At 56.3% G+C, this 22,448-nt stretch overlaps 5 protein-coding genes across 5 annotated transcripts; 3 read left to right on the forward strand and 2 right to left on the reverse strand.

Annotated features, from left to right (window-relative positions):
* Nucleotides 1-7,792: 7,792 nt before the first annotated feature.
* Nucleotides 7,793-8,386, forward strand: INS49_014869 (uncharacterized protein; the record flags this gene model as incomplete). The annotated part of the gene is made up of 1 exon (XM_043175557.1): nucleotides 7,793-8,386. The coding sequence occupies one exon, from the start codon at nucleotides 7,793-7,795 to the stop codon at nucleotides 8,384-8,386; it is 594 nt and encodes a 197-aa protein (XP_043020514.1).
* A 3,551-nt stretch (nucleotides 8,387-11,937) lies between these two features.
* On the reverse strand, nucleotides 11,938-15,401 carry INS49_014870 (uncharacterized protein; the record flags this gene model as incomplete). Its single annotated transcript, XM_043175558.1, has 3 exons — nucleotides 11,938-12,205; nucleotides 12,261-15,099; nucleotides 15,185-15,401. The coding sequence occupies 3 exons, from the start codon at nucleotides 15,399-15,401 to the stop codon at nucleotides 11,938-11,940; spliced, it is 3,324 nt and encodes a 1,107-aa protein (XP_043020515.1).
* A 624-nt stretch (nucleotides 15,402-16,025) lies between these two features.
* On the forward strand, nucleotides 16,026-18,372 carry INS49_014871 (uncharacterized protein; the record flags this gene model as incomplete). The annotated part of the gene is made up of 4 exons (XM_043175559.1): nucleotides 16,026-16,156; nucleotides 16,216-16,342; nucleotides 16,410-17,818; nucleotides 17,877-18,372. The coding sequence occupies 4 exons, from the start codon at nucleotides 16,026-16,028 to the stop codon at nucleotides 18,370-18,372; spliced, it is 2,163 nt and encodes a 720-aa protein (XP_043020516.1).
* Nucleotides 18,373-18,741: 369 nt separating this feature from the next.
* On the reverse strand, nucleotides 18,742-20,557 carry INS49_014872 (uncharacterized protein; the record flags this gene model as incomplete). Its single annotated transcript, XM_043175560.1, has 3 exons — nucleotides 18,742-18,834; nucleotides 18,891-20,077; nucleotides 20,131-20,557. 3 exons carry the CDS (start codon nucleotides 20,555-20,557, stop codon nucleotides 18,742-18,744), a joined length of 1,707 nt encoding a protein of 568 aa, XP_043020517.1.
* A 731-nt stretch (nucleotides 20,558-21,288) lies between these two features.
* INS49_014873 (uncharacterized protein) lies at nucleotides 21,289-22,173 on the forward strand (the record flags this gene model as incomplete). The annotated part of the gene is made up of 2 exons (XM_043175561.1): nucleotides 21,289-21,545; nucleotides 21,603-22,173. The coding sequence occupies 2 exons, from the start codon at nucleotides 21,289-21,291 to the stop codon at nucleotides 22,171-22,173; spliced, it is 828 nt and encodes a 275-aa protein (XP_043020518.1).
* Between the last annotated feature and the right edge of the window lie 275 nt (nucleotides 22,174-22,448).

The following is a 22,448-nucleotide window of genomic DNA, read 5'->3' on the forward strand; positions in this document are numbered from 1 at the left end:
GTGATGGGATGGCCGTGCTTTGTGCTTCACGGTCTGCGATCCAAGGCAACGTGATTGCCAGCGTATTACCCGGTTCACTCTGAACGTTGTCATGGCCGGTGGCTCGAGAGGTCCCAGTTCATTGCACGTGTCAAGCCCAGACCCGAACCGGCGGAAGCTTGACGGCGGATGGCACCCAAACTGTGACGATGGCACGCGCCATGTCGTATCTCGCCTCACCTTATCGACCGTTGGGTCACCCCGTGACGTACCAGCTCGCGGGGGAGCTAGAAGGCTTTGGAATCTTTCCGTCCTTGGGGAGGGATTTCGAGATCTCAAGCCGGTACCGTTGACAGCTTGTCCTGCAGAAAATACAGTGCACAAAGGGTTGTTGATGGTGTCGAGTCAACTTATCGTCCAGGTCAAATACGAGAAATCCTCGACCAAATGTCAGCCAAGTAATCCGCCATTGGTTAGACCCGATTTTCAACTTCGGTTTTGGGAGACAGGGCTCCTGCAGCATGGCGATAGTCCGGTGTACACAGAGCGGGGATCCCTGCAGCTGCCAAGCAGCAAGCTACCTAGGTAGCATTGACAGCCTGTCACCGCCATCAATCCCTTCGTCGTCCTTCGTCGCATCAGTCACGGCCGATTCCATTTGGCCGAGTCGACGATGGAGACATACCTCGTGTCGGTCAACATGCCTTCTGTGAGCCAATACGCTGGTTCACCTTGGCACTGCCCGATGAGGGCTCCGTCCATGTTGTGATCTGGCTGACGGTCCGGCACAGAAGCCCACACCCCGCCTCGGTCCAACGTTACCTTTGATCCTCCTCGTCACACTGCCCTTTGGGAAGCGAACGTTGAACACGGCGGACTGCTAAGACCGAATGCCTCACAGGCTCAACCGGGCCGAATGCCCAAAAAAAGAATGAGCCTCAGAGGCACCAAACCTTGTTCGGGCCTTGGTTGGACTAAACACACTGGGGAGTCCGGAACCACCGGCATGACGGCGATGTTAGCAAATCGGAGACGAGGTGGCTGACGATGACCCAGAGGCTGTCTTGCTGAGCCTCTCAGGCTCCGTAACCTCGGTGCTTGCACAACCCATGCATCGCCTGCGTCAGCAGCGCTCTTCAACGTCGCACAGGGCCGCGAGCTTGCCAATTTGCCAATAAGCCATTTCAGTTCGAGGACACTCCCGACTCGGTTCCTTCGTCCCAGTGAGAACAACATTCATGGGCTGCTTTCGCTCCGGGAACTCTCGCACTAGCGAACCTAGCCGTCTGCAACGCTCCTTGGCCACTCAAGGCCCGAATCTCCAGGTATTGGACTTTGATTTATGCTTCTATCCACCGCGCAACGAGTGCAGGCAACGCCCCAAGGCCGGAAGCATCTTTCAATCCATGCGTGCTGTTAAAAACCTCAATGATACCACGGGCTTCGAAGATTGGATCATGTGTGCCCTTTCATGAGAATCGTCCTGGACTGAGTCTTACGTGGGCAACCACGCCTTCACATCTGCCCACCCCGCGACTTGGAGAGATTTCCAGGAGAATCCTTCCTTGGAGCGAACTCATGCCGAATTCGATACCCCATCGAGTCGAATGCGAGCGATGAGGGAAGTCTTTAGCCCCTTCCTAGCTGATGGGACATGCTCAGCGAATACGGCAGGTGTCTGCTACACACATTTTGAGGTAGTGTCACTGTCAACGAGGCTTGTCGCCCCCGGCGTGATGGCTACAGTGTGTGTACCTCAAAAGATAATTCCATGATGAAAGTCGTGCACAGAGGGAAGATCGTGATAGTCAGCTAACCAGTCAGCAAGTTTCCGCTCACCGTGAAAGAGAGTTGATGCCCCAACAGTATGCTTTCGCAGACAACAGACTATCTCGGACGACACTTGCTCAGGTGCGAAGCCTATGTATCTGTCACCGAAGAAATTCATCCTACAGATGACAAAAAGGGTGTCGAGAGGCACTCTTGGTTCAGATCGGTGCTGACTGCAGAACTGCCGGCTTTTGCGTCGACGAACCGAGTGATGATGGACAGGAGAGACATCAAGGCAAACCAAACGAACCTCACTGTATTTGACGGGCGAAGCACAGGAATCTGTCAAAAGCCACATACGAGGCTAATCCTCACCTGAGCCCGCCTGGGTCTGGATGCTCCACGCGGTCTCGATTGTCCCCCGAATGTCGAATGGCGAGCTGTGTCTCAACAAGAGCAATTCGAATAACTTCTTCACAGGGATCTTGAGGGCAGGAGCGGGAGAACAGAAGTGTGCATCAAAGCTGTTTGTCTAGGCATCATGCATCCCCTAGCGTCCACAGCTTGGAGAGCCTGTGCTACACGAAGGCACGACGGTAACGTTGCTCAGTACTCGGAGGCTGCCTAAAACAATGCTGCCGACCTACGACGCCCTGAGAGGCCTTCCTGGCGGTGCACTCGAACTCGGTTTGACTTCGACGACAGATAAGATCTCTTCACATTGCCGAAGAAGGTCACCCCAGCCAGCATCCCTCTGTCCTCTTCCAATATTCACCAAGGCCGAGGATTTACTCCAGTCGCTTTTTGGGACTGCCTTCGCGATTCCCTTCGAACCTTTGCGTTCTTGTCTGTTGAAGGAGAAAGGTCTAACTACCCACCAACAAGGTTCATCTTCGTGTGATTTGGCATTGCTGTGGACTGACTGTGGACTTGCATCCGGCAAGCCTCGAGATCACTCATGGTTGCCACTTGAATACCAAAGTGCCGCATTACGAGCCGACGTGAAATCTGCTGGATCAAGAACCGAGAAACCAATCGCTTCCAGAAGCCGGAAGTACTAGCTTCGATGTCTTACCGGCGCCGAAAGACTTTTCTTGCTGCAGTTCTTTTCTCTAAGCCTCTGCTCGGCCGAAACGAGGCTTTTGCCAGCCTTCGCAGTCCTCTTGACCGCCTCCCTCGGGACTGCTCTAGTTTGGAACGCGCAATGCAGTATACCACGATGGAGAGGCTAAAACATCGAACCCTTTGTTGGCTCCACGCCTCTTCGGGCGCTATCGGCATGACATTGGTCTAATAAGTCTCATGTTTTTGAGTCTGCGAACTTTTTTGGCCAGGCCAATTCTGAACAGCCCCTGTCGGCGGTATTTACAGCACATTCAATCCTGCTGGAATGCGCCGGACAAGTTCTCGCCATCTTCAATACTTGTGGAGTCCTCCACTAATTAACCAGGGGAAGTGAAACGAGAACAAGACTGAACATTTGCACTTGCACTTTAATTTGACGGAATGGGAATAACCCGTCAACCTTTGGGAAAACGACATCCCGTTGAAACAACCACATCTGCTCAAGACAGTCCAGCAGTCCCAACTCAACCAGGACCCGATCGGTGACAGATCGCAACCGTCGAGAGAATTCCCGAAAAGGCTTCGGCCCGCGTTACGACGGCGCGGTCTTGCCCGGCGCTTTTACTCGAAATATCGAAGCGGCAGAGCCGTCGCGTGGCTTTCCGACGCCGTTTGGCACCCACGCTTCACAAAGCCGACGATTTTGGTGGCTCGGAATCGGCCTAGACTTGGATACTCGGCAGTTGTCAGAAAAGAAAATGGCGTTCGGAAAAATTCTGAAGCACTGGACCTTTCTAAGGAGTGGTCTAGAAGCAGAGCGCTCTACCTTCGTTACCGAGCAGAGATGTACCAACCAGCCTCTGGCCGATGCGGGATCAATCTACCAGCAATCGGACAACATCGATGTTTTGGGGTCCATCGCCAGCTCGGGCAATACTTACTCCTCGTTTGACCAGCGATGCAGAAGGTTTTCCCCCTTAATCGTGTTGTGTTTGGTGCATGACTTTACGCGTGTGAGTCGGACAGGAAAAGCGAACGCAATCACTCCTTGGGTTTGGCGTGACTGGTCAAGCCAGGGCCAACAATTCTGACCATCGGAACTGAAGAGGCTCTGAGAGGTCCTCTGCTCGTCGACTTTTGACCTCTGACACCACAGTTCAAGCAGAGAAGCACCTACTGGGTACGCTGGGAATACAGAGCTGCTTACTATCACTCGAAAAAACGAATGTCGTCACCCCAACACCCGTTTGATACTGTCCGCACCAGGAACGACATCGCAGCGGGACGATCTTTGGTTAAATTCCCTGGACCTCAGTCTTGGTCGTCGTGGACATCGCGCTCCAAACCCTCGCAGTCCATTCGATGGAGAAAGACACTTGCCGAATACCAGCCATTGCGCTCCTGCACTGTACTATTTCTCATGGTGCAGCGTCTTTCGACGCTCTGAGGCGACCGGCTTTCGTGATCTCTTGTTAACCACGCTTTCCGGAGATGCCTTCCTATTTGGGCCACATTCTTCGAAGTTTGGCCTCGCGCCCAAGCATGGCATGGGCAGAAGCAACCCGTTTTTCAGGCGGTCGTGTGTGGGCTCATGGAGCAAGAGTCAGCGAGCTGCCGAGGTGCGGGCGAGAATTTGCTAACAAGTCCACCCTACTCTCCGCACTCGTGGGCGTTCACAGTCATCATAACGATGTAATGGTGGACAAACTCTGCAGCATCCGATTCTCGGCCACGCGAGTCGTCTTGGAAAACAGTCTCAACCCACAGAGACGATCTCCACGGACCTCGGCTCTGTGGTCCCGAGGTGTTGGGTCCAGAGCGAAGAGTGAATGTCTTTTTGGCCACGATCGGCGATGGATTACCAACACAAGCTTTCACGGTTCCCAAGCGACTGGCGAGCTGTCAGTCAACCTTTTACTGTGGTACCGACGTGCCTGGCGATCAATGTCGATCGGTGACCCATCGCAGCACACGTTCTGACGTCGCAATCGGCCCGGAAGGCCATTCGCCCATCGCTATCGATAGAGGCTTGTGGGAACCCGGACCCTGGTTATGCTCACTTTTTGGTCGGTTCTAGGCACACTCGCACCCACTGGGAAGCGCAACGATCTGCGGTTCGCACGTCCCGTCCGTCCCGTCCGCCAAAACCCTGTTCTGGAAGTGCTTGGCAAGCCTTCTCAGGTTGACAACACTGTTGCTGACTTGCTGACTGAGTAGGACGCACCACGAGCATCCGCCAATAACAGCAACTGGAATGCGCGATTTCCTGTTACTTGGTGCCCTGTGTCCCCGCGCCACTGGGCAAAGTGCTCCTGAGATACACTTCCGCCCAATGTACTGTGACACCGAGCAACATTGGCTTGTTGGTCTGTTCACATGCAGGCTGAAAACTCTGAAGCCGGGGCACAAACAACTTCCCCTCCATTGCGGCCAGCTAGATGCAGGTGAAGGGCGCCGGTGTGAGACTTGGACCGAGTTCGCTGGGACGATGCTGGGCAGCAATCTCACCGACTGCCCACGCCTCCTCGTTCGCAGACACGTCGCACACCTGCGCTGCTGTGCTCAGTTGGCCCCAACCCCCAACTGCAGCGCACCCAAGACAAGTCGCTTGGACATGGCCCAGACTTTCTATGAGACGTAGCACGGCCGTGGAAACCAGCGTCAACGTCTACTGACCTATCCGGGAGTCCTCGGTGGAACTCGCCATTACTGGGGTGGACACTGAAAGCCGTTTGCCGGGAGGCGAAGGTTGGATGAGCCGCTGTGCCAGAGGCAACTGGCATCCGAACCATCACCCCACGCTCGCGCTTGACAGCAGACCCAATCTTTCAGGCTTTTGACAAAAGATGAACAATGAGGGGGAAAACCTTACCCGTCTGCCGGTGTGGCAAGTGTGGCTGCTGCTGCACCAACTCTGCTTACGTGTGTGGTAGTGTCCACCCGGCTTCAATGCTCCGAGGGCCGGCACAACAAGTCGGCCGCTTTGGCTTTGGCTTTGGCTTTGGCGTGCAGTTAGTGTACCTGCAGACACTTCCGCACCTCTGAATCTCCAGCAGGTTTAGGCGGTCTCCTCTGCCCCTCAACCCCTCAACCCCTCACCTCCATTCATGGAACTTTTTCGGCGAAAAAAAAAAAAAAAAAAAAAAAAAAAAAGGGATGCTTCTACACAGGCGCGGTGCGCCTCGCTCAGACCATTGCGCGCTTGTTTCCAGCCAAGTGCTGATGAAAGCATGCCATGGCGAAAGGATCCACATGGGCTTCTTGGGAATCCATGTCTGTCACGCTGGCTTGTCGAGGATGGTTGCAACGGCACACATGGTGAGAAATGAAGGTCCGAGGTCCTGTTGGGTTGTCCTACCCTCCATTTCAACCCCCAGCCAAACAGCAGTGTTGTTTCCGGCCCAGGCACATGCAAAGACGCGGGCTTTGCCCCTGAGCCGATCCCACCCAAGAATCCTCGCAGGAAGGGCCTGTCAGGAACAGACACATGGTTGGCCCTATGGTCGCTCAGGTACCCGTCACCGGAAGCGATACCCAGCCAATGAAAGCTGAGAAGTGCCTGACTGCCGCTCCACCTCCAGCTGGAAGGTCCTAGCGCTTGGCGAAACTCACTAGCTAAACTTATTTTTTCCTTATTTTTTTTCTTATTCCTTGGTTTATTTCCCCAAAGTCCAGGCCCAACCGCCCCAGGACATCCGAAGGGACACGTCAGTAGCCTGTCCCAGTCCAGTTCCTTTGATGGGTATTCTGGGAAACCAACGGCGCCATGTGTTCTTCCTTTCCCACTGCCGCTGTTTCTCTCATTGTGCTAAATCCAAAAGTACGCACTGCGATGTACTCAAGTACGTGGCGGCCACGCATGCCGGGTCCCTATTTCTTTTTGTGGCTGTCGGCCGGCCCTCGGTTGCACATTGCTAGCAGGCTCAGGACATTGAGTTCTCGTCCCCAAGTGAGGCCCACGCGACAGGATTGCACGCCCGACAGGCTGCTTCTGTTGATTTGTTTCAAGGACTCGAGGGAGATGACCGCATGGACGCTATAGTATGGCTGGTAAGAGCCGTTGCGAGCGGCAGACGGCTGCCAGTCTACGCCCGCGGCCAAGCGGAGAATGGTATTGTCCTGGAAGTCGGAGGGGGTGGAAGGGGGGGGGCATGATCCCAGAAGCGTGCTCTTGAGCCGAAGAGGGAGTCAAATCTTGTTTTCTAGCAGCCTTGGCCCTCTCGGCCGTCCACTGACGAGTGTTGGCCCCAGTGGGTAAAGGGCTAAAGGGTGGGAAACAAGGTTGCGGGTACCTGGACCGTTGAAGACAAAGTTGCTGACTGAAAGATTTGGCGGGTACCCAATAACACCGAAAACAGCCCCAGCTCATTGGCCAGCTAGCGCATCCGATCTTGGTCCCGGCAGAGGAGAATCGTGGCGTGCCCCGTCGGGTCTTGACTCGGCCTGCTTTGGGATGTCGAGAGACCCACTCCTGTTGTCTGGACCGCCCTTGTCACCAGGTCCCGTAGTACCTGGGACCTGCTTTGCCAGGATGCCTGGGCGTTTCTCTCACAACGGGAACCCCATCACACCCTCCATTTTAATTTGTTTCCCTCCCATCAGCATGGCCAACATGTGGGAGACGGATGAGTATAAAGAAGCCTGTCCCACGATTCCCTGCCCTGGAGTTCCTTCCTTGACCTGATCTTCACATTTCGGCAAGCCGTTGTGAACTTACCTTCCTTCTTACGGAATACACACACTCATTCTAGCCATAGGCTATTCACTCTTTGCAACACGCAATATCAAACCATTTAGACAAATTCAAGTCCCGGGCGACTTTTGACTCCGATCTCCACGATCATTCTCTGCGCAGACACCAGGAAGCCTTCGAAAGGAATCCCATCTAGCACATCACTTCTGGAAACTGCTCCGGTCTACTTCTGACAATATATACACCTATCCACTTCGGCCCATAGATATATCGACATCAGTCACAATGCAGTACAGCACTCTCGCACTCCTTGCCTCCGCCACTCTGGCGGGTGCTGTCAACCAGATCACCTTCATGTCCATGGACGAGACCGACCGCACCGTCCACTTCACCCCCAACTCGGGCCTCGCCTCGGTGGACTCAACCGATGTCCCCGCTGGTCAGAACGTCACTGTCACCATCCCCGACTCTTGGATTGGCAACTACTACGCCGTCTCCTCTGGCTCTGAGAACTCGCCTGGCATGCTTGGTGAGGTCAACTTCAACAGCTGGGGTGGCCTGACCTACTTTGACGTGTCAGCCATCGTCGACGAGAACGACCACAGCGGCGTCTACATGATGTACCCCGCAGACACTGAGTCTCCCGTGTCCGGCTGCACAAACTTCCTGTGCGACACACTTTACCGCCTCCCCGATGATATCCAGACCAAGGCCACGACAAGCACCCACCTGATCACCACCCTCGGCGCTGGCAACCAAGTCGTGTACAAGGCTGCCCTGGCCACTCGGGATCTTGAGCAGCACGTCTACCCTCGTGCTGCCGTCACCGACGCCAACTGGACCCCCGCACGCCTGCACTCGCGACAGTTCAGGATCTAAGCTCGAGCTCGGCCAAACCAGGGGGACGAGAAAGGCAGGATGGCGGTGGAGGTGAAACAGCGCGCTCTGGAGGCGCAGCTTTCCAACGAAGCTACGATCAACCACAATATCTAACATTCAATCACACACCACAAGACCGAAGCCGAGGGTCTTGTGTTATAGAGATACCCCGTTCCCCCAGCGCCTGCAAAGCAAGCAGCTACAGGAAGGAGGAGTTTTTGGGCAATGAAGGTGTCGCGCGCCAGCGATGTTGGCTTTTGATCTTTCCGCGAGGATGATAGAAAAGGGGTGACGGCTCTACGATTGACGAGTATAGACAAATTCACGGTCCTGGAGCTGTATCTACCTGCACCTTGAGTGGTACAGCTCCAGAACAACCGGCACTCGCTTCAACAAATCTTATCACTTCACTACACTCATTACCAAGCTCAGATGAGCACTTGCACCTTATTCAAAGCTTCGATACTTGTACATAAAATTTAGTACGAAACATCCAATTTGAACTTTTTGATAACACCAACAAGATTTCACATGAAATAGTGACAACTTTCAAAACCGTGTTCTGTCGAACCTGTTCGCCGGCCTTGGTTTGGCCCCTTGGCATGGCTGGGGCTGTCGTTCGTAAGAGGTGGGTCCGGCCGTGAATTGCAGTCTTCATCACCAACAGGCGTCAGCGCCCCATCCAGGCGGTGATTCCGCACGCGTCATGGCGCCGTTGTGGCTGACGCTCTCCTTCATCACCGAAGCTGAGGGGCGGAGGGCCCCCATGTGCCAAATGAAAGTGACAGCCGAGGCGAGCTGAACTGCTGTGAGCACTTCCCTTTTCTTTTCTTGCTCGTTGCATGGTAAGTACATACTGCTTTTTTCCTGTTTGGTGGAGAAATCCCGTATCGGAAATAGCAGACCTGGAATTTGGCCCCCTCATTGTGTGTCTCAGCCCTGAGCCGCATGCGTGCACTAGTCTGTGCTGTTCATACTATTGCTACATACTACTTTTACAGTATGCTGATCATAAAAGAAGGTACTGCTTTATTTCTTGGGACCGGCAATCCGAGGACGTGGTAGTCTAGCAACTCTTGTCTCTCGTCATATTCCGCGATCGATCGTCGCACGCCCGCTGGGCCGCGTAGGGCTCTGGGGCTCCCCTAGGCTCAGGACAGCTAGCCCGGAACAAAAAAAGAAGAAGGGAGATCGCTCGCGTGCCTGGCTCGCTTGCCCTCGCTTGCGTTCGCTTGCCCGTCGGTCTGGTGCGCGCGACGCAACATCACTCCATCGTCGGCCGGTAATTTGGATCCTTCCCGGCCCTCGGCTGTGGCCTGGGCGGGGGCTGGGCAGGCCTTGAAAGGGCACCCACTCCCTCCCCATCCTCTCTTGTTGGGGGCGCGCCCACCAAGCAACCCGCCAAGACGGCAGGGAAGGGGAGGGGGGCCCTAAACCAACTAACTGACATTGTCCATTTGGCCCGCGTTCGTCCCAAAATTAGAGGCGCTGTTTTTGGATATCACTTTGGGGAGATTAACGACATGAGATGAACTGCCGATGGCTGCTGGGTGACGGCTGAGCTGTTTTCAGGCCATGTTTCAACCTGCTCGTGTCGCTTGGGAGCCACCAGCGACAACGACGAGGGCGACAACGTCGGCTGCAGGAGCCAACGATTGCTTCCTGGCATTTCAAGGGGCCAGGATGTGGAGCAGGATGCAGCTGGGCACCGATTGCATTTTGCCCCTGATCCGGATGATCCGGAGACTTGGACAACACGTCGGCACGAGAAGGCCACGGCAGCGGAACCTTTGCGGCAGTGCACGCATCACCGCGGCAAAATAGGCCGAGAATAGCAAGCTCTAGCGCGCAACAACAAAGCCAGAGGGACGGCACTGCAGGAATTGCAATTCCTTTCTCATAATAATGCGCAATGCTGGGTCGCGACCTATCTGTTGCGAGGCAACCAACTAGTCAAGTCGGCCAAATTAAGCAACCCAACCCAGAAGGAGGAGAGCCGGCCCCGCATGAAGTCGCCCATTTCCGCGCCCGCCTAGCTGCGAAATGCACTGCGCAATGCGCAGGACTAATAATAATAATGAGAAGAGAATAGGGGGATGAGGATCTTCAACCAGCGGGTGCCCGGTGGCCAAACAGAGTCAAGGAAAGGCCAAAGGAAAGCAAAGGGGAAAAAAGCCTCCTTCGGGATCCCGTCTGACGTTGGCTGCTGACGCAGTCAGATCCTAGCTCACGCCACCTGACTGGTTGGCAGGGCAGTCCGTGGCGCCGAAGCGGCAATGCAGTCAGCCGCCTGCTTTGTGCTGTGTACCATGTGTGTGGGTGTACCAAGTCTATTTTTCCTTATCTCACCCAACCCACTCTCACAACCTATCCGTGGAAAGTGAAGGTGAACAATCCCCCGAGGTGAGGGAACGGCCCCCCGTGGGGAAACGAGTGATCCTTTGGCCTCGCATGCGGGTGCCTCGCTGCCGTCCCGGAGACAAAGAAGCCGAGAAGAAACAGGGAGTTGACGCGCGAGGTCGTTCAATCTCCAGAAACGGGACAGTCTCAACCCACTCAGTCCCGGCTCTTCACCGCTCAGCCTCTCTCTCTCTCTCTCTCTCCTAGGGGCCCCTGCCGGAGGTGTGTCTGTCTAAGGCTGAGGGACGCCACACCGGGCACGAGCATATAGTAAACACATCACCAGCAAAAGCAGCCGGGGAGAGAGTGCCAGAGCAAGACAAGGCGAGACAACCAGCCAAGACAGCAGCACGCAGGCCAAGCCGTCCGACAAGCTGGGAACATCCGACCCAGCTCAGCCACGGTGACACGGCGCCGGCAGTGCTGCGGTGCCTCATCGCGCCCGCCTGCCCGGGCATGGACGAACCAGGCACCTCCCGAGAGGGAGGGAGAGTGCGAAGGTAACACCCGCGTAGGTATTCCTACATACACACACACACACACATAAATCGTCGCACAGGTCTCGGGCAACCCTGTTCTTGCTCGTGCTTGGCCCGCGTGGTGTTGAGACCGTATGGCTTCAAGCCAGGTCTCTCCCTCCCCCTATCTCTGCGCGGGAAGGACCGCATTTCTGATGGCGTGCATGCGTGCGCCAAGTGGTTTCGAGGGCTCAAGAGCCCGGGCGGGGGAAGGGGACGGGCGAACCTGCTCTTCCATCGTATTTCTTGCTGGGCAAGTCGAGCCGCGAGGCACGGGGGGTGAGCAGGCTGGCCGGCAGGCTCTGCTGCCGTGCTCTGTCCATGAGACAAGTACACCCGGCGCCGACAATGGGTCCCTGTCCCTCGTGGCGGTGGCGGGTTGTGATGCTATGGTGTCACAAGCCGTAGGTATGTTGACCGGTAAGAAATACTCTGGGCTGTCGTCGCTGGCAGCGCAAGTCGGCAGGCTCAAGAGCCGAATCGATGCTTAGGGAGTGATGGGTGTGTGATCGGGGCCCGCTGTGCAGAGAACCCGATAATAGTATATTATTCCACCAGGTGTGACACGCTCATGCTACATATCTTGGCAGTCCGCTTCCTCCCACCACCATCACCGGATGCGATGCGCCACAATTACTGAGGGCGTGTGGCACCGTCGAATCCCGCTTGCGCAGGCTTCTTCTCCTCACTGCCGCGTCCTGTGTCTTTGGCCTCTGACGTGTCTTCTGCCGCAGCCTTGTCTTCTGCCGCAGCCTTGTCCTCGCCATTGGTCTCACTCGGACGCGGGGAGGCGCTCTTGACCTGTTTCGAGTTGATGATACCCACCAAGTAGTCGCCCGTGTCCCCGAAGCCGTCGATGTGTTCTAGCTTCGCCTTGAAGAGTTCTATGTCGCGCAGCATGCTAAGTCTAATGTTAGTGGTGTCTCGCATGTCTTGGGTGTTCGAGAAGCACGTACCTGTCCCGACCAGCCTCGGTCTTTGGATCCGCCTCCTGGAACGCGGACCCGAACTGCTCCTTGAAGCTGGCGAAGACGGGAATCATGATCATGCGCACGGTGTCTTCCGACAGGTGCTTGACAAGGTTGCGGTGCAAAAGTGACGTCTCCTTGACAAGCGTCTCGATATATGGGTGTGGGCTTTTCTCGTCCTTGTCCCACTCGATCGCCTTCGCGGTTTTGGCGTGTGCCCCAGCTCTCCCGCTCATGATCTCCACAAGCTTGTCGAAAATGGTTTGCATATGCTCTTGGTAGTCCCGTTTAACCTTGTCAAAGTCTGCCATTAAAGCAGCCCCGCCCGAGCCGCCATGCCGTCGGATGAATTCGCGAACATAGGGTATCAAAGTGGCTATGAATGACAGCGCTTGCGAGGACGAGGCCAGATGTCGAGTGGTGATGTTTTTCAGGCCGGCGGATTTTGTAGCACCGGCTCCGAGGATTAGCTGCTTACAGCGGGAGTCGAAAAATTGGAGGTACTTCACAAGAGACTTCGCGACGTCTGATGTGATGGATGGAATGCCGACAATTAGGTGCAGGAAGTTCGACATGCCCTCCAAGCAGTATACGGCAGAGTTCGGCAGCACAAAAGCCTCGGAATCGATGACAGCCTTGGACTTTCCTGATCCGTTGCTCTGGGGTGCATTTTCAACGCCATTAACCTCCTCGTCCCCATCAGGATATGGAATCCAGACCTGTGTGCCAAGAATCCAGTCGTTTGGATCGCTCGTACTGCATTCCAGGATCCGGCTCAGCTGAGCAGTGTGCTTCTCGGTAAAATCGATCGCGCCCCACTGATCAGATTCCATGCCCTGAGCGAGCTTTTGCTGCTCACGGTCTCCATTGCTTGCAACAAATCTTTTGATGTGGTCGTTGACCTCGTCTTTCAGTTGTGTGCCCCCCCTTCCAGATATTGACTCGCATTCGTTGGCGAAATGCAGGTTGAGAGTAAAATATCGGAGGAACCAGACCAGCTCCAGATGTGTGCTCTGCTCGGACCGGACCCGTAGCACCCTCACAACCTTGTCTTGAGCTATGTCAATGCAGTTCCCGAGGAGCGACGACAAGTCCATGACCTTGTGAATCTCCTCTTGGGCCTCGAGTCCTGCGATGGACTGTCTTCTCGCACCTGGGCTCAAAGGCGGTGATTTAAGGGGTGGCGACTTGAGACCGGATGGGATCGACCCATCTTCAATGGATGCTGCGACGTCCAGCATCACCTTGACCTGTATTGATGCTCTCCTCAAAGTCTCAGTCACACTGACGTAAATCTTCACCAACAATTCCTCTGCGTCACCAGGGTCCATGGCGCGCAGATTTCGCGCGAGGATGGATGACTTCTCCCTCTGGGAGAGATGCCGCCCGCCAGTAGCAGTTGAAGCAGACATCATAGACGCATTGTCGTCGTCATTTGAGCTGGGCAGGCCTTGCTTCACAAGACTTTTGATCTCCTTAATCACAGATTCCCTGTATGCTGTGACGGCGACGCCAATCTGTTTTGCCCTGTAGAGACCTGCCAGGCTTTCAATAAGTTTTGCCCGGACTTCGTCGGTGGAGCCCAGGTATGATGGGAACGCAGATGCCTCGCGAGTACGGCCGCCTCTAGCTCGCATAGACGCAGTATGCCAGCGCGTGAGGACCTCCTGGTTTGACACTTCCCCAACATGACGTCGAAGGTCGGCCATGAGGCTTGTCACAAATCTCGTCTCGTAAGCCTTGCCGATTCGTGATCGCAAGGTATAAACGTCGTCACTGACACCCTGGAGCGCAGTGGCACTTCGTAGATCGATAAGCTGGACATCCCGTAATGCCGGGGCTGAAGGCCTGAACTCGTCCTCTTCACCGGCTATGAGTCTCTCGAGCGAGTCGATGCTGTCGAGGGCAGCATCCACGTCCCCTTCGTCAACCAGCGACTCGCACTTCACTAGCTGACTCAGTATCTCTTTAAGTTGCAGAACAGCATGGTGTAGTTGCTGAACATTCTCACGTCGCCGTTGCTGCTGAATTGTGTTGAGCCCAGTGAGTACTATCTCCTCATCCAGAGCCTCTAGTTCTTGCCTCAGCGTCTTGATCTTGTCCACAGATTCTGCTGCCTCTGTATGGAGTTCCCTCAAGGAGCCCAGAGCACTGAAGAATGTGGTCGAAGCCGTAGATATGGAAGAGATGAGGTGCATCTCAATGGTGTCCATGTACCACGATAGCTTTTCCTGGAGGATCGCATTCGTTGACAAGGTCTTCCGAGGCGCTGGCGCATCCCCGTTTGAGTTCTTGTCCTCCTTGCGCACCACCTCCGACCTCTCGCTTACAACATCGAATGTCCTGGGGTTCTCCAGATGGAAGTCTTCCTCGAAGTAGACCAGCGGGATCGTGGAGAGTGGTGGTGGACCCTGCGCGGATTTCCTAGCATAGCTCGAACTGGACCTTCGCACGGGGCTCGGCGCGTCCACATTTGTCCAAGACGATATTGAGGACACAGACGCTTTTCGAGACCCCTGCGGCCGCCTGCCCGGGCGCAGTCGGTTGTCCTCGAAGGGCTCCATGAGCTCATCTGGTTTCCCACGGCTGTTTCGATGCAACGTGTCCTCCTCCTCGCTCGCCTTGACCTGTTTTAGCTGCGTGTAGAGGGCGCCGACCTGCTTGAGGTATGGCTGGAACTCGGCAGGGTTCACTTTCTGGATGTTGGTCAGGGTCACCGGAGGTATGTCTCTGATTGTCGGTGGCCTGTGGGCACTCGACGCTGGAGCGGACGTGTGGGGGACGAGGCCGGTTCGGACGATGGGTGGTTGCAGGAGCGTAGATATTGCTTTACGAATAGTCAGCGACGCAGGCACGCAGACACACAGACACGCTTGCTTGAGGCCTCGTCAGGGGGAGTAAAGGACACAAACCATTCTGTCCTGCTTCCAGCATGGTATTGCTACTGCTCCAGCTGCCCTGATCCAATGCGCCGCCGACCGAGTGCAAGGAGCTCGCGGTCGAGCCTCGCCTGGTGCTGACAGAGCCATGCCTTCCACTATGGAACGGGAAGTCTGTCCGATGGGTGAGCGGAGACGTGGGCGAAGCAAGGCTGTCGATGGACTTTCGAGCGGCAGGATTTGAATACATGATGGCCGCGAATCAGCGAGAGGATGCGACAGAACACGGGTTGACGACACGGCCCCTGAGAACGGCAACAGGGAGACCGGCGCTGCTATCAATGGATCGATAACGGCGCTGCTACCGAGGAATCATCGCTGGGCCGGGTGCGCTGCACATGAGAGAATTATGGACTTCGGATTCACTAGGACTCTGTGGCTGGCCGATATATGACAGAAAAGAAGCACACGAAAGCAATGCGGGAGAGGGAGGAGCGGTTGCGCATTCCCTCCTTGGACCGGGGTTGTTGAAGCGAGACGAGGACGGGATCGTCTCCCACCCAGAAGAACAGCTAAACCCAAACAGAAGCTCAATACCCAGAAAGACAAGTCGCTGTGTGGCGCAGCTGATGGTGTACCCCTGTACCTCTGTACATGCTGTGGCGCATGCAATTGTCACTTTAAGCCAGTGGCAGGGATCTCGCGTTTTCATGCGCGAAAGGCGCGTCCTGGAGCGCGTAAAGTGGTTTATCGGTCCCTCTCGACAATTTGTTCGGCTTCTCCCCCTCCATACATGCCAACCCACTGCAACTCCAGACTTCGCCTTCTGGTACGTTGACGATTCTTTCACATCGCATTCCCTACAGACTTCATCATGGATCGTGGGTCTGTACATACCCTTCACGTCTTCCCCCAGGAGGAAGGGGAGGACACCAACCTCCAGGTTCAGAAACAGCTTGAGACCTTCATTCTTGAGTTCAGGCTCGACAACGTCTTCGTCTACAGGTATGCGCAATCCTTGGGAGCATCACACACACTCATAGCGCTCGCTGACTCCTATGCAGAGACCAGTTGCGCGAGAATGCGCTCCTTCAAAAATACTACTGCGACGTCAACATTGGCGACCTGATCAAATACAACGAGGAGTTGGCGCATCGACTGGTCACAGAGCCAGCAGAGATAATACCATTGGTTTGTTCGGATCTTCTTTAAGTCTCCATGTTGAATGATATCTCTGACGACAGAATACTTCTCACAGTTTGAGAATGCGCTGCGCAAATGTACGCAAAGAATTGTCTTCCCTCACGAAGCAAAGATCAGCCTCCCGCCGCACCAACTTCTACTGCACTCCAACGCCGAAGATGTGTCTATCCGAAACCTGGACTCCCTCACGATATCTCGACTTGTGCGGGTGCCCGGAATTGTCATTGGTGCCTCTGTCATGTCATCCAAGGCGACTGAGCTGCACCTCTCCTGCCGGAACTGCGGCTACACCCAGCTCATAGGCATCGATGGTGGCTTCTCGGGCGTGACTTTGCCCAGGAGGTGTGGCAGGCAAAGGCAAAAGGGCGATCCAACGGACCCGTGTCCCCTCGACCCCTACTTCGTCGTCCACGAGAACTCGAAGTTCGTCGACCAACAAGTCATTAAGCTGCAGGAGGCGCCCGATCAGGTACCTGTTGGAGAGCTGCCACGGCATGTGCTCATCTCTGCTGATCGATACTTGACCAACCGCGTTGTACCCGGATCAAGATGTACTGTTATGGGCATCTTCTCGATCTACCAGAACAAGGGCAGCAAGAATTCATCCACAGGTGGCGCCGTTGCCATCCGCACACCGTATCTCCGAGCTACCGGAATCCAAACGGATATTGACCAGACCGCAAAGGGTCATTCCATTTTCTCCGAGGAGGAAGAGCAGGAGTTCTTGGAGCTCAGCAGGAGGCCGGATCTTTACCAGGTCATGGCGAGGTGCATCGCGCCATCCATCTATGGAAACGACGACATCAAGAAGGCAATCCTGTGCCTGCTTTGTGGCGGCTCGAAAAAGATCCTACCTGATGGAATGAAGCTCAGAGGTGACATCAACGTCCTCCTTCTTGGTGACCCTGGTACCGCGAAATCGCAACTGCTGAAGTTCGTCGAGAAGGCTGCTCCTATCTGTATCTACACTTCAGGAAAGGGCTCGTCGGCAGCCGGTCTGACTGCCTCCGTGCAGCGAGACCAGTCCACTAGGGAGTTCTACCTGGAGGGTGGTGCCATGGTGCTTGCAGACGGTGGCGTCGTATGTATCGACGAGTTCGACAAGATGCGTGACGAAGACAGAGTTGCTATCCACGAGGCCATGGAGCAACAGACCATCTCGATCGCCAAGGCAGGCATAACCACTATCCTGAACGCGCGGACTTCTGTCCTGGCCGCTGCCAACCCCATCTTTGGCCGCTACGACGACATGAAGACCCCCGGCGAGAACATCGACTTCCAAACGACTATCCTTTCCCGTTTCGACATGATCTTCATCGTCAAGGATGCGCACGAGCGCGGCCGTGACGAGAGCATCGCAAAGCACGTCATGGGCATCCACAAGGGCAGCACCGCAGCCGAGGCTGAAGTCGAGTCTGAGATCCCTGTGGAGACAATGAAGCGGTACCTGAGCTACTGCAAATCGTAAGTCGCACCACCCACCCCAAATGAATCCACAAAAGCTAATCAAGTCACACCCCAGACGCTGCGCGCCCCGCCTCAGCCCAGAGGCGGCAGAGAAGCTGTCGTCGCACTTCGTGCAGATCCGCAAGCAGGTGCACGCGTCGGAGCTCGAGGCCAACACGCGGTCGTCGATCCCGATCACGGTGCGGCAGCTGGAGGCGATCGTGCGCATCACCGAGTCGCTGGCGAAGCTGACGCTGTCGCCGATCGCGACCGAGGCGCACGTGGACGAGGCGATCCGCCTGTTCCTGTGCTCGACCATGGACGCCGTCAACCAGGGCGGCGCGAACCAGGGCGGGCGCGAGCTCGGCGAGGAGGTCGCGCGCGTCGAGGCCGAGCTCAAGCGCCGCCTGCCCATCGGCTGGAGCACCAGCCTCGCCACCCTCCGCAGGGAGATGGTCGAGGGCAAGGGCTTCAGCGAGCAGGCGCTCAACCGCACGCTCATGATCATGCAGAGGCGGGACACCATCATGTTCCGGAACCAGGGCGCGCAGGTCTACAGGAACGGGGCTTGATTGGTCTGGTGCGTGTGCCTGTTTCTTCATGGATGGGACGTTGTGGGTTGATCCGTCAAGAGGCGTGGAAAGAGCGCGGGTGGAGGTGGTGTGGTGTACAGGCGTTGGGATATCCAAGGTTGGTAAACTTGGTGTAGTGCATTTTATGGCCTGTTGCGTGATGGTTTATTATCTACGGTAATGGCATTGTACGGTTTGATGACACGTAGTATTGTTTTGTTCTGGTCATTGCTCTGGCAGTCGTTGTCTCGGGTGATCAACTGTACATGCCCAAGGGAAGTCGTCAATCGTCAGTTACCCCAGAAATCAATTCTTAGTCTACACAACACGAGTGTTTACGAGTTCAAACAGGCGGATTCCGGTGGCCCCTCAAATGTAGGAAATCGTGTTGTCGAAGCGGATAATGCCGTCTACACCCAGCGCAGCTTCGCTGCCTGCCACACAAGGCCCGCGGGCGAAAATCTAGAAGTTCATGTTAGCAACAGAGCATCAATCAGTCGTTCAGTAATGACACTCACCTCTCCTTCGGCCTTGTCATCCGTAACCTTGTGATCATCCGAGTCCCGCAGGATTATCTCCGTACACGTGAGAGGGGGTCCAAAGTGCGAGTACTTGTCCTCAAAGACGCGATAGTCGTAGAACTGCGTCTGCGCCACGGCGCCGGCGACCTTGGGTGCGCTCAGCGCGTAGATGACCCTCGCGCCCAGGAAGATGCGCAGGTCGGACAGCACGGCGGACGACAGCGGCGGGGTGCCTGAGCCGGCGCGCTCGGCCGTGTACAACAGGCGGAGCTTGCCCGGGGTGCGGCCAACGGCCGGCCGCAGGCTGTCGTTGAGGCTCGTGAGCAGCGACGCGGCGGGCATGACGCCGTTCTGGGTGAGGCTTCGGGTCTGCAGCCAGTGGATCTTGCTGGCGAGGAAGGAGCTGACGTTGCGGGTGGCCTCGGCGTGCGTCTTGAGGAGGGTATTGGGGGATGCGACGACGATGGTGGGGGAGATTCCGCGGGTGGCGAGGGTAAGGTCCATCTCGTCGCTTGCTGAGGAGTTGAATGCCACCGAGGCATTGGAGAAGAGAGCAGTCAGGGTGAGGACGAGGGTGTACGTGTTGGTCAGGGCGTCTGCAGGGAGGAACAGGTCCGAGGGGGTCATGCGCTGGGACTGTGGAACGGCGAAGAGCTGCCCGGCGATGGCGGATACCAAGTTGGCGCTTGTGAAGCGGACCATCTCCTCCTGAACGCCCGGCTTGGACTGCCAGAAGACCGTGATATCCCGGGGCTCCGACTGGCCCTGGACGGGAAGGACCTCGGTACCGGCCTCCACGGGGCTGTCCTGTACGATATCCTGCCAGGTCGAAACGTTGATGCTGCCTCCCATGCCCTTGGGAACCTCGGTCCAGTCCAAGTGTCTGTTTCCCTCATCGACTACCCAGATGACCTGTCGCAAGGACGGATAGTTCTTGACCACGAGGTCCAAGGGGAATGAGCCAGGCAGGGCGACGACAGTGTCGGCGGCAGATCGCCGCAACATCGAGATGACCGCCTCATCTGACTGATCGAAAGGAATGAGGATCGCAGTCAGGTTGTGGAAGGAGCATGCGAAAAGGCTCGCGAGGAACTCGACCGAATTGGGGAGGTAGATGGCGACGCGAGCGCCGCCTTGGTCGTGAATGTGCTTTCCGATGAGGTTGATCTGACGGGTCACGTCGTCTGCGCATATTAGCAAATGAGGATCAATACTCGAAGAAGCCTAGGACGCATACCAAGCTTGTGCTCCAAGACCTTCTCGGCGCCCAAGACAGTCAAGATCTTGCCCTTGCCGACTGGTTTGCCCTCCTGGGAGGTGCCGCTGACGGCCTGCCGCCAGACGTCCCTGAGGTCACCGTCCCGTCCCCGGGACCACTTTGAGGCACCGGGCTCTTTAACATTCAGACCAGCGTTCAAGGGCATTCCATGAGGGGCGGAGTGTGAGCGGTAGATGGACGATTCGCCTGGGTGTCGCACCGGCGAGGCTTGGGCTTGGCGGGCAAGCAGCAGAGGATGGGTCTCGGGGTCGCGGCGCGTAAATAGCTGGTAGGTGAGGTACATGACGAGGAAGGTGGTGATGGCGGTCGACCAGGCGTTCCATTGCGAGAACAGGCCGGTGACGCCCTCGTCGAACTGCCACATCGCCCTCTCGTATAGTCCCATGTTGAGCAGATGGGCCGGCGGCTCCGACGGGCGCGGATGGTGAGATCGGTTCGGTTTTAGATGCGCAACTGGTGAAAGGTTCAGATCATTTGGATCATGGGCAGTGATTCTTTTCTGATCCGTGTTGATGACGGGTGACAGACGCGATCCAATGCTGTCGGGTTGATATAGCTTTGGAGGACTTGCCTAACCGTCAGCCAAATACGTAGTTGGTTCCAGGCGGGCGTCAGCTACCTCTATCGAGTCTAATCCTGGAAGCCTCGGGGCTGAGCTGTCACTCGGTAGCGGGGCTAGGTACGTGTGTACCTACAGTAGCACTGGGCTCCATCGGCCTGGGGTCCAGCATAGACTCCGAGCGCAGAACGGGCAGAACGGGCTAGCGGCTGATGCCGAGATCTAAGAGGCTGGCGACAGGGATGTGGTCGCCTGGGAACCCGCGCTTTGTTTTCATCCACCAACTTGGCCAGGCCGCGATTTAAGCTCCTCCGCCTGCCTTCCCTTTCTCGACATCACCCACCCAGCGCCGACGTCGACGACAACCACCACACCCCCGCGGGCTTGCCTCGGCATCGCCACTCCCCCGAGATCTTACTAACCACAGCAGCACCATCCACCGAATATCACGTTGTGCTCTCCCCCCGCCTGCGCACTTCTGACGGCCCGTGGCATAGCTGCGTCGACATCACCAACCGCGCATCAACCCTGCCGCGCAGTGCGAGCGGCAACTCGCAATGTCTTCCACGACAGCCCTTGCACTGAATAAGACACGAAGTACCAGAGCTCTCTCAACACCGTCCAAGGCCACCCCAGCTCCAGCTGTCGACTCTCCAGGGAACTGGCAGCATCCGCGCATCAAAGAGATCACTCGCCGCCAACAAGCAACAACCTTCGGCAGTGACAATGTCAAGACTATTGTCTACAACCTTGCCGCTGTCATCATCATCCATTTGATACGTTTGGCCGCCGCCGAGTATGGCCCAACGCCGCTGTAGGCTCGATCCGTCCTTGTGCGCAGGATCTTCTTGAAGCTAACGCGCAACTTCAGGTCAGGCGACGTGAAAGAGTACGTCCGCTGGACCGTCCTGGGTATCCAGGTACTTCCTCTCGTGAACATGGGCCGCGCCTGTCTCCCGATACTACGGTCGAAAGACGACCTCTCCGACATTGCCCTGACGCCGGCCCAGCGCGCTCTTCTTGGTCTGCCCCCGAGCTCAGCTCCGCCCACACCGAACTCAGTCTACAGCACACCCCCGCGATACACCCGCACACCTTCGATAAATGGATCCGTCGGAAAGCCGAGTCCGGCAAGTTCGCCTCTGTCTGCAAATGGGAGCCCTGCCTCTGCGACACGGCTCAACGGATCTCCATACTCTCCCGCAGCAAGCCCACTGCTGCAGAAGGCTGTGGGCTACAGTGGAGGACGGCGATCGTCGTATGGGTCTCCGAGCCCCTACAACGCGAGCACGAGCTCTTTCAACCTCAGCACTGCATCTAGCCTTTTCTCGGAACCACCTCCGACCCCCAGCCCGATCGGCGGGAAAAGGACAAGTGTTGGCCTGAACAACAAGTGGTTGTACGATAGGAGTCGTCGATCCTCGGGCAACGTCTGGTCGTAGGATGGCATAAGCGAATGCATGGGATGGATGCACCGAGACGGGGTGTGGCCGACAAAGAAGCATGGTATCTCTAGCTCATGACCGGTGTCTGCGTCCGCCCGTCTGGTCTTTGTGACGAGCAGACCGGGACCGGATGGGGCATATTGAAGCAGAGAAAGCAAGGATATTCAGAATAGACACGGGGCACATGGTCTCGAATCTGCCATACTGATGGCTCTGGTCTTGCAGCTTCAGAGAGCGGCGCCTGGCAACATTGCCAAGTTCCGCATCATGTA

The sequence above is a fragment of the Diaporthe citri genome, assembly GCF_014595645.1.
Source record: "Diaporthe citri strain NFHF-8-4 chromosome Unknown scaffold_8, whole genome shotgun sequence".
NCBI lineage: Eukaryota > Fungi > Ascomycota > Sordariomycetes > Diaporthales > Diaporthaceae > Diaporthe > Diaporthe citri.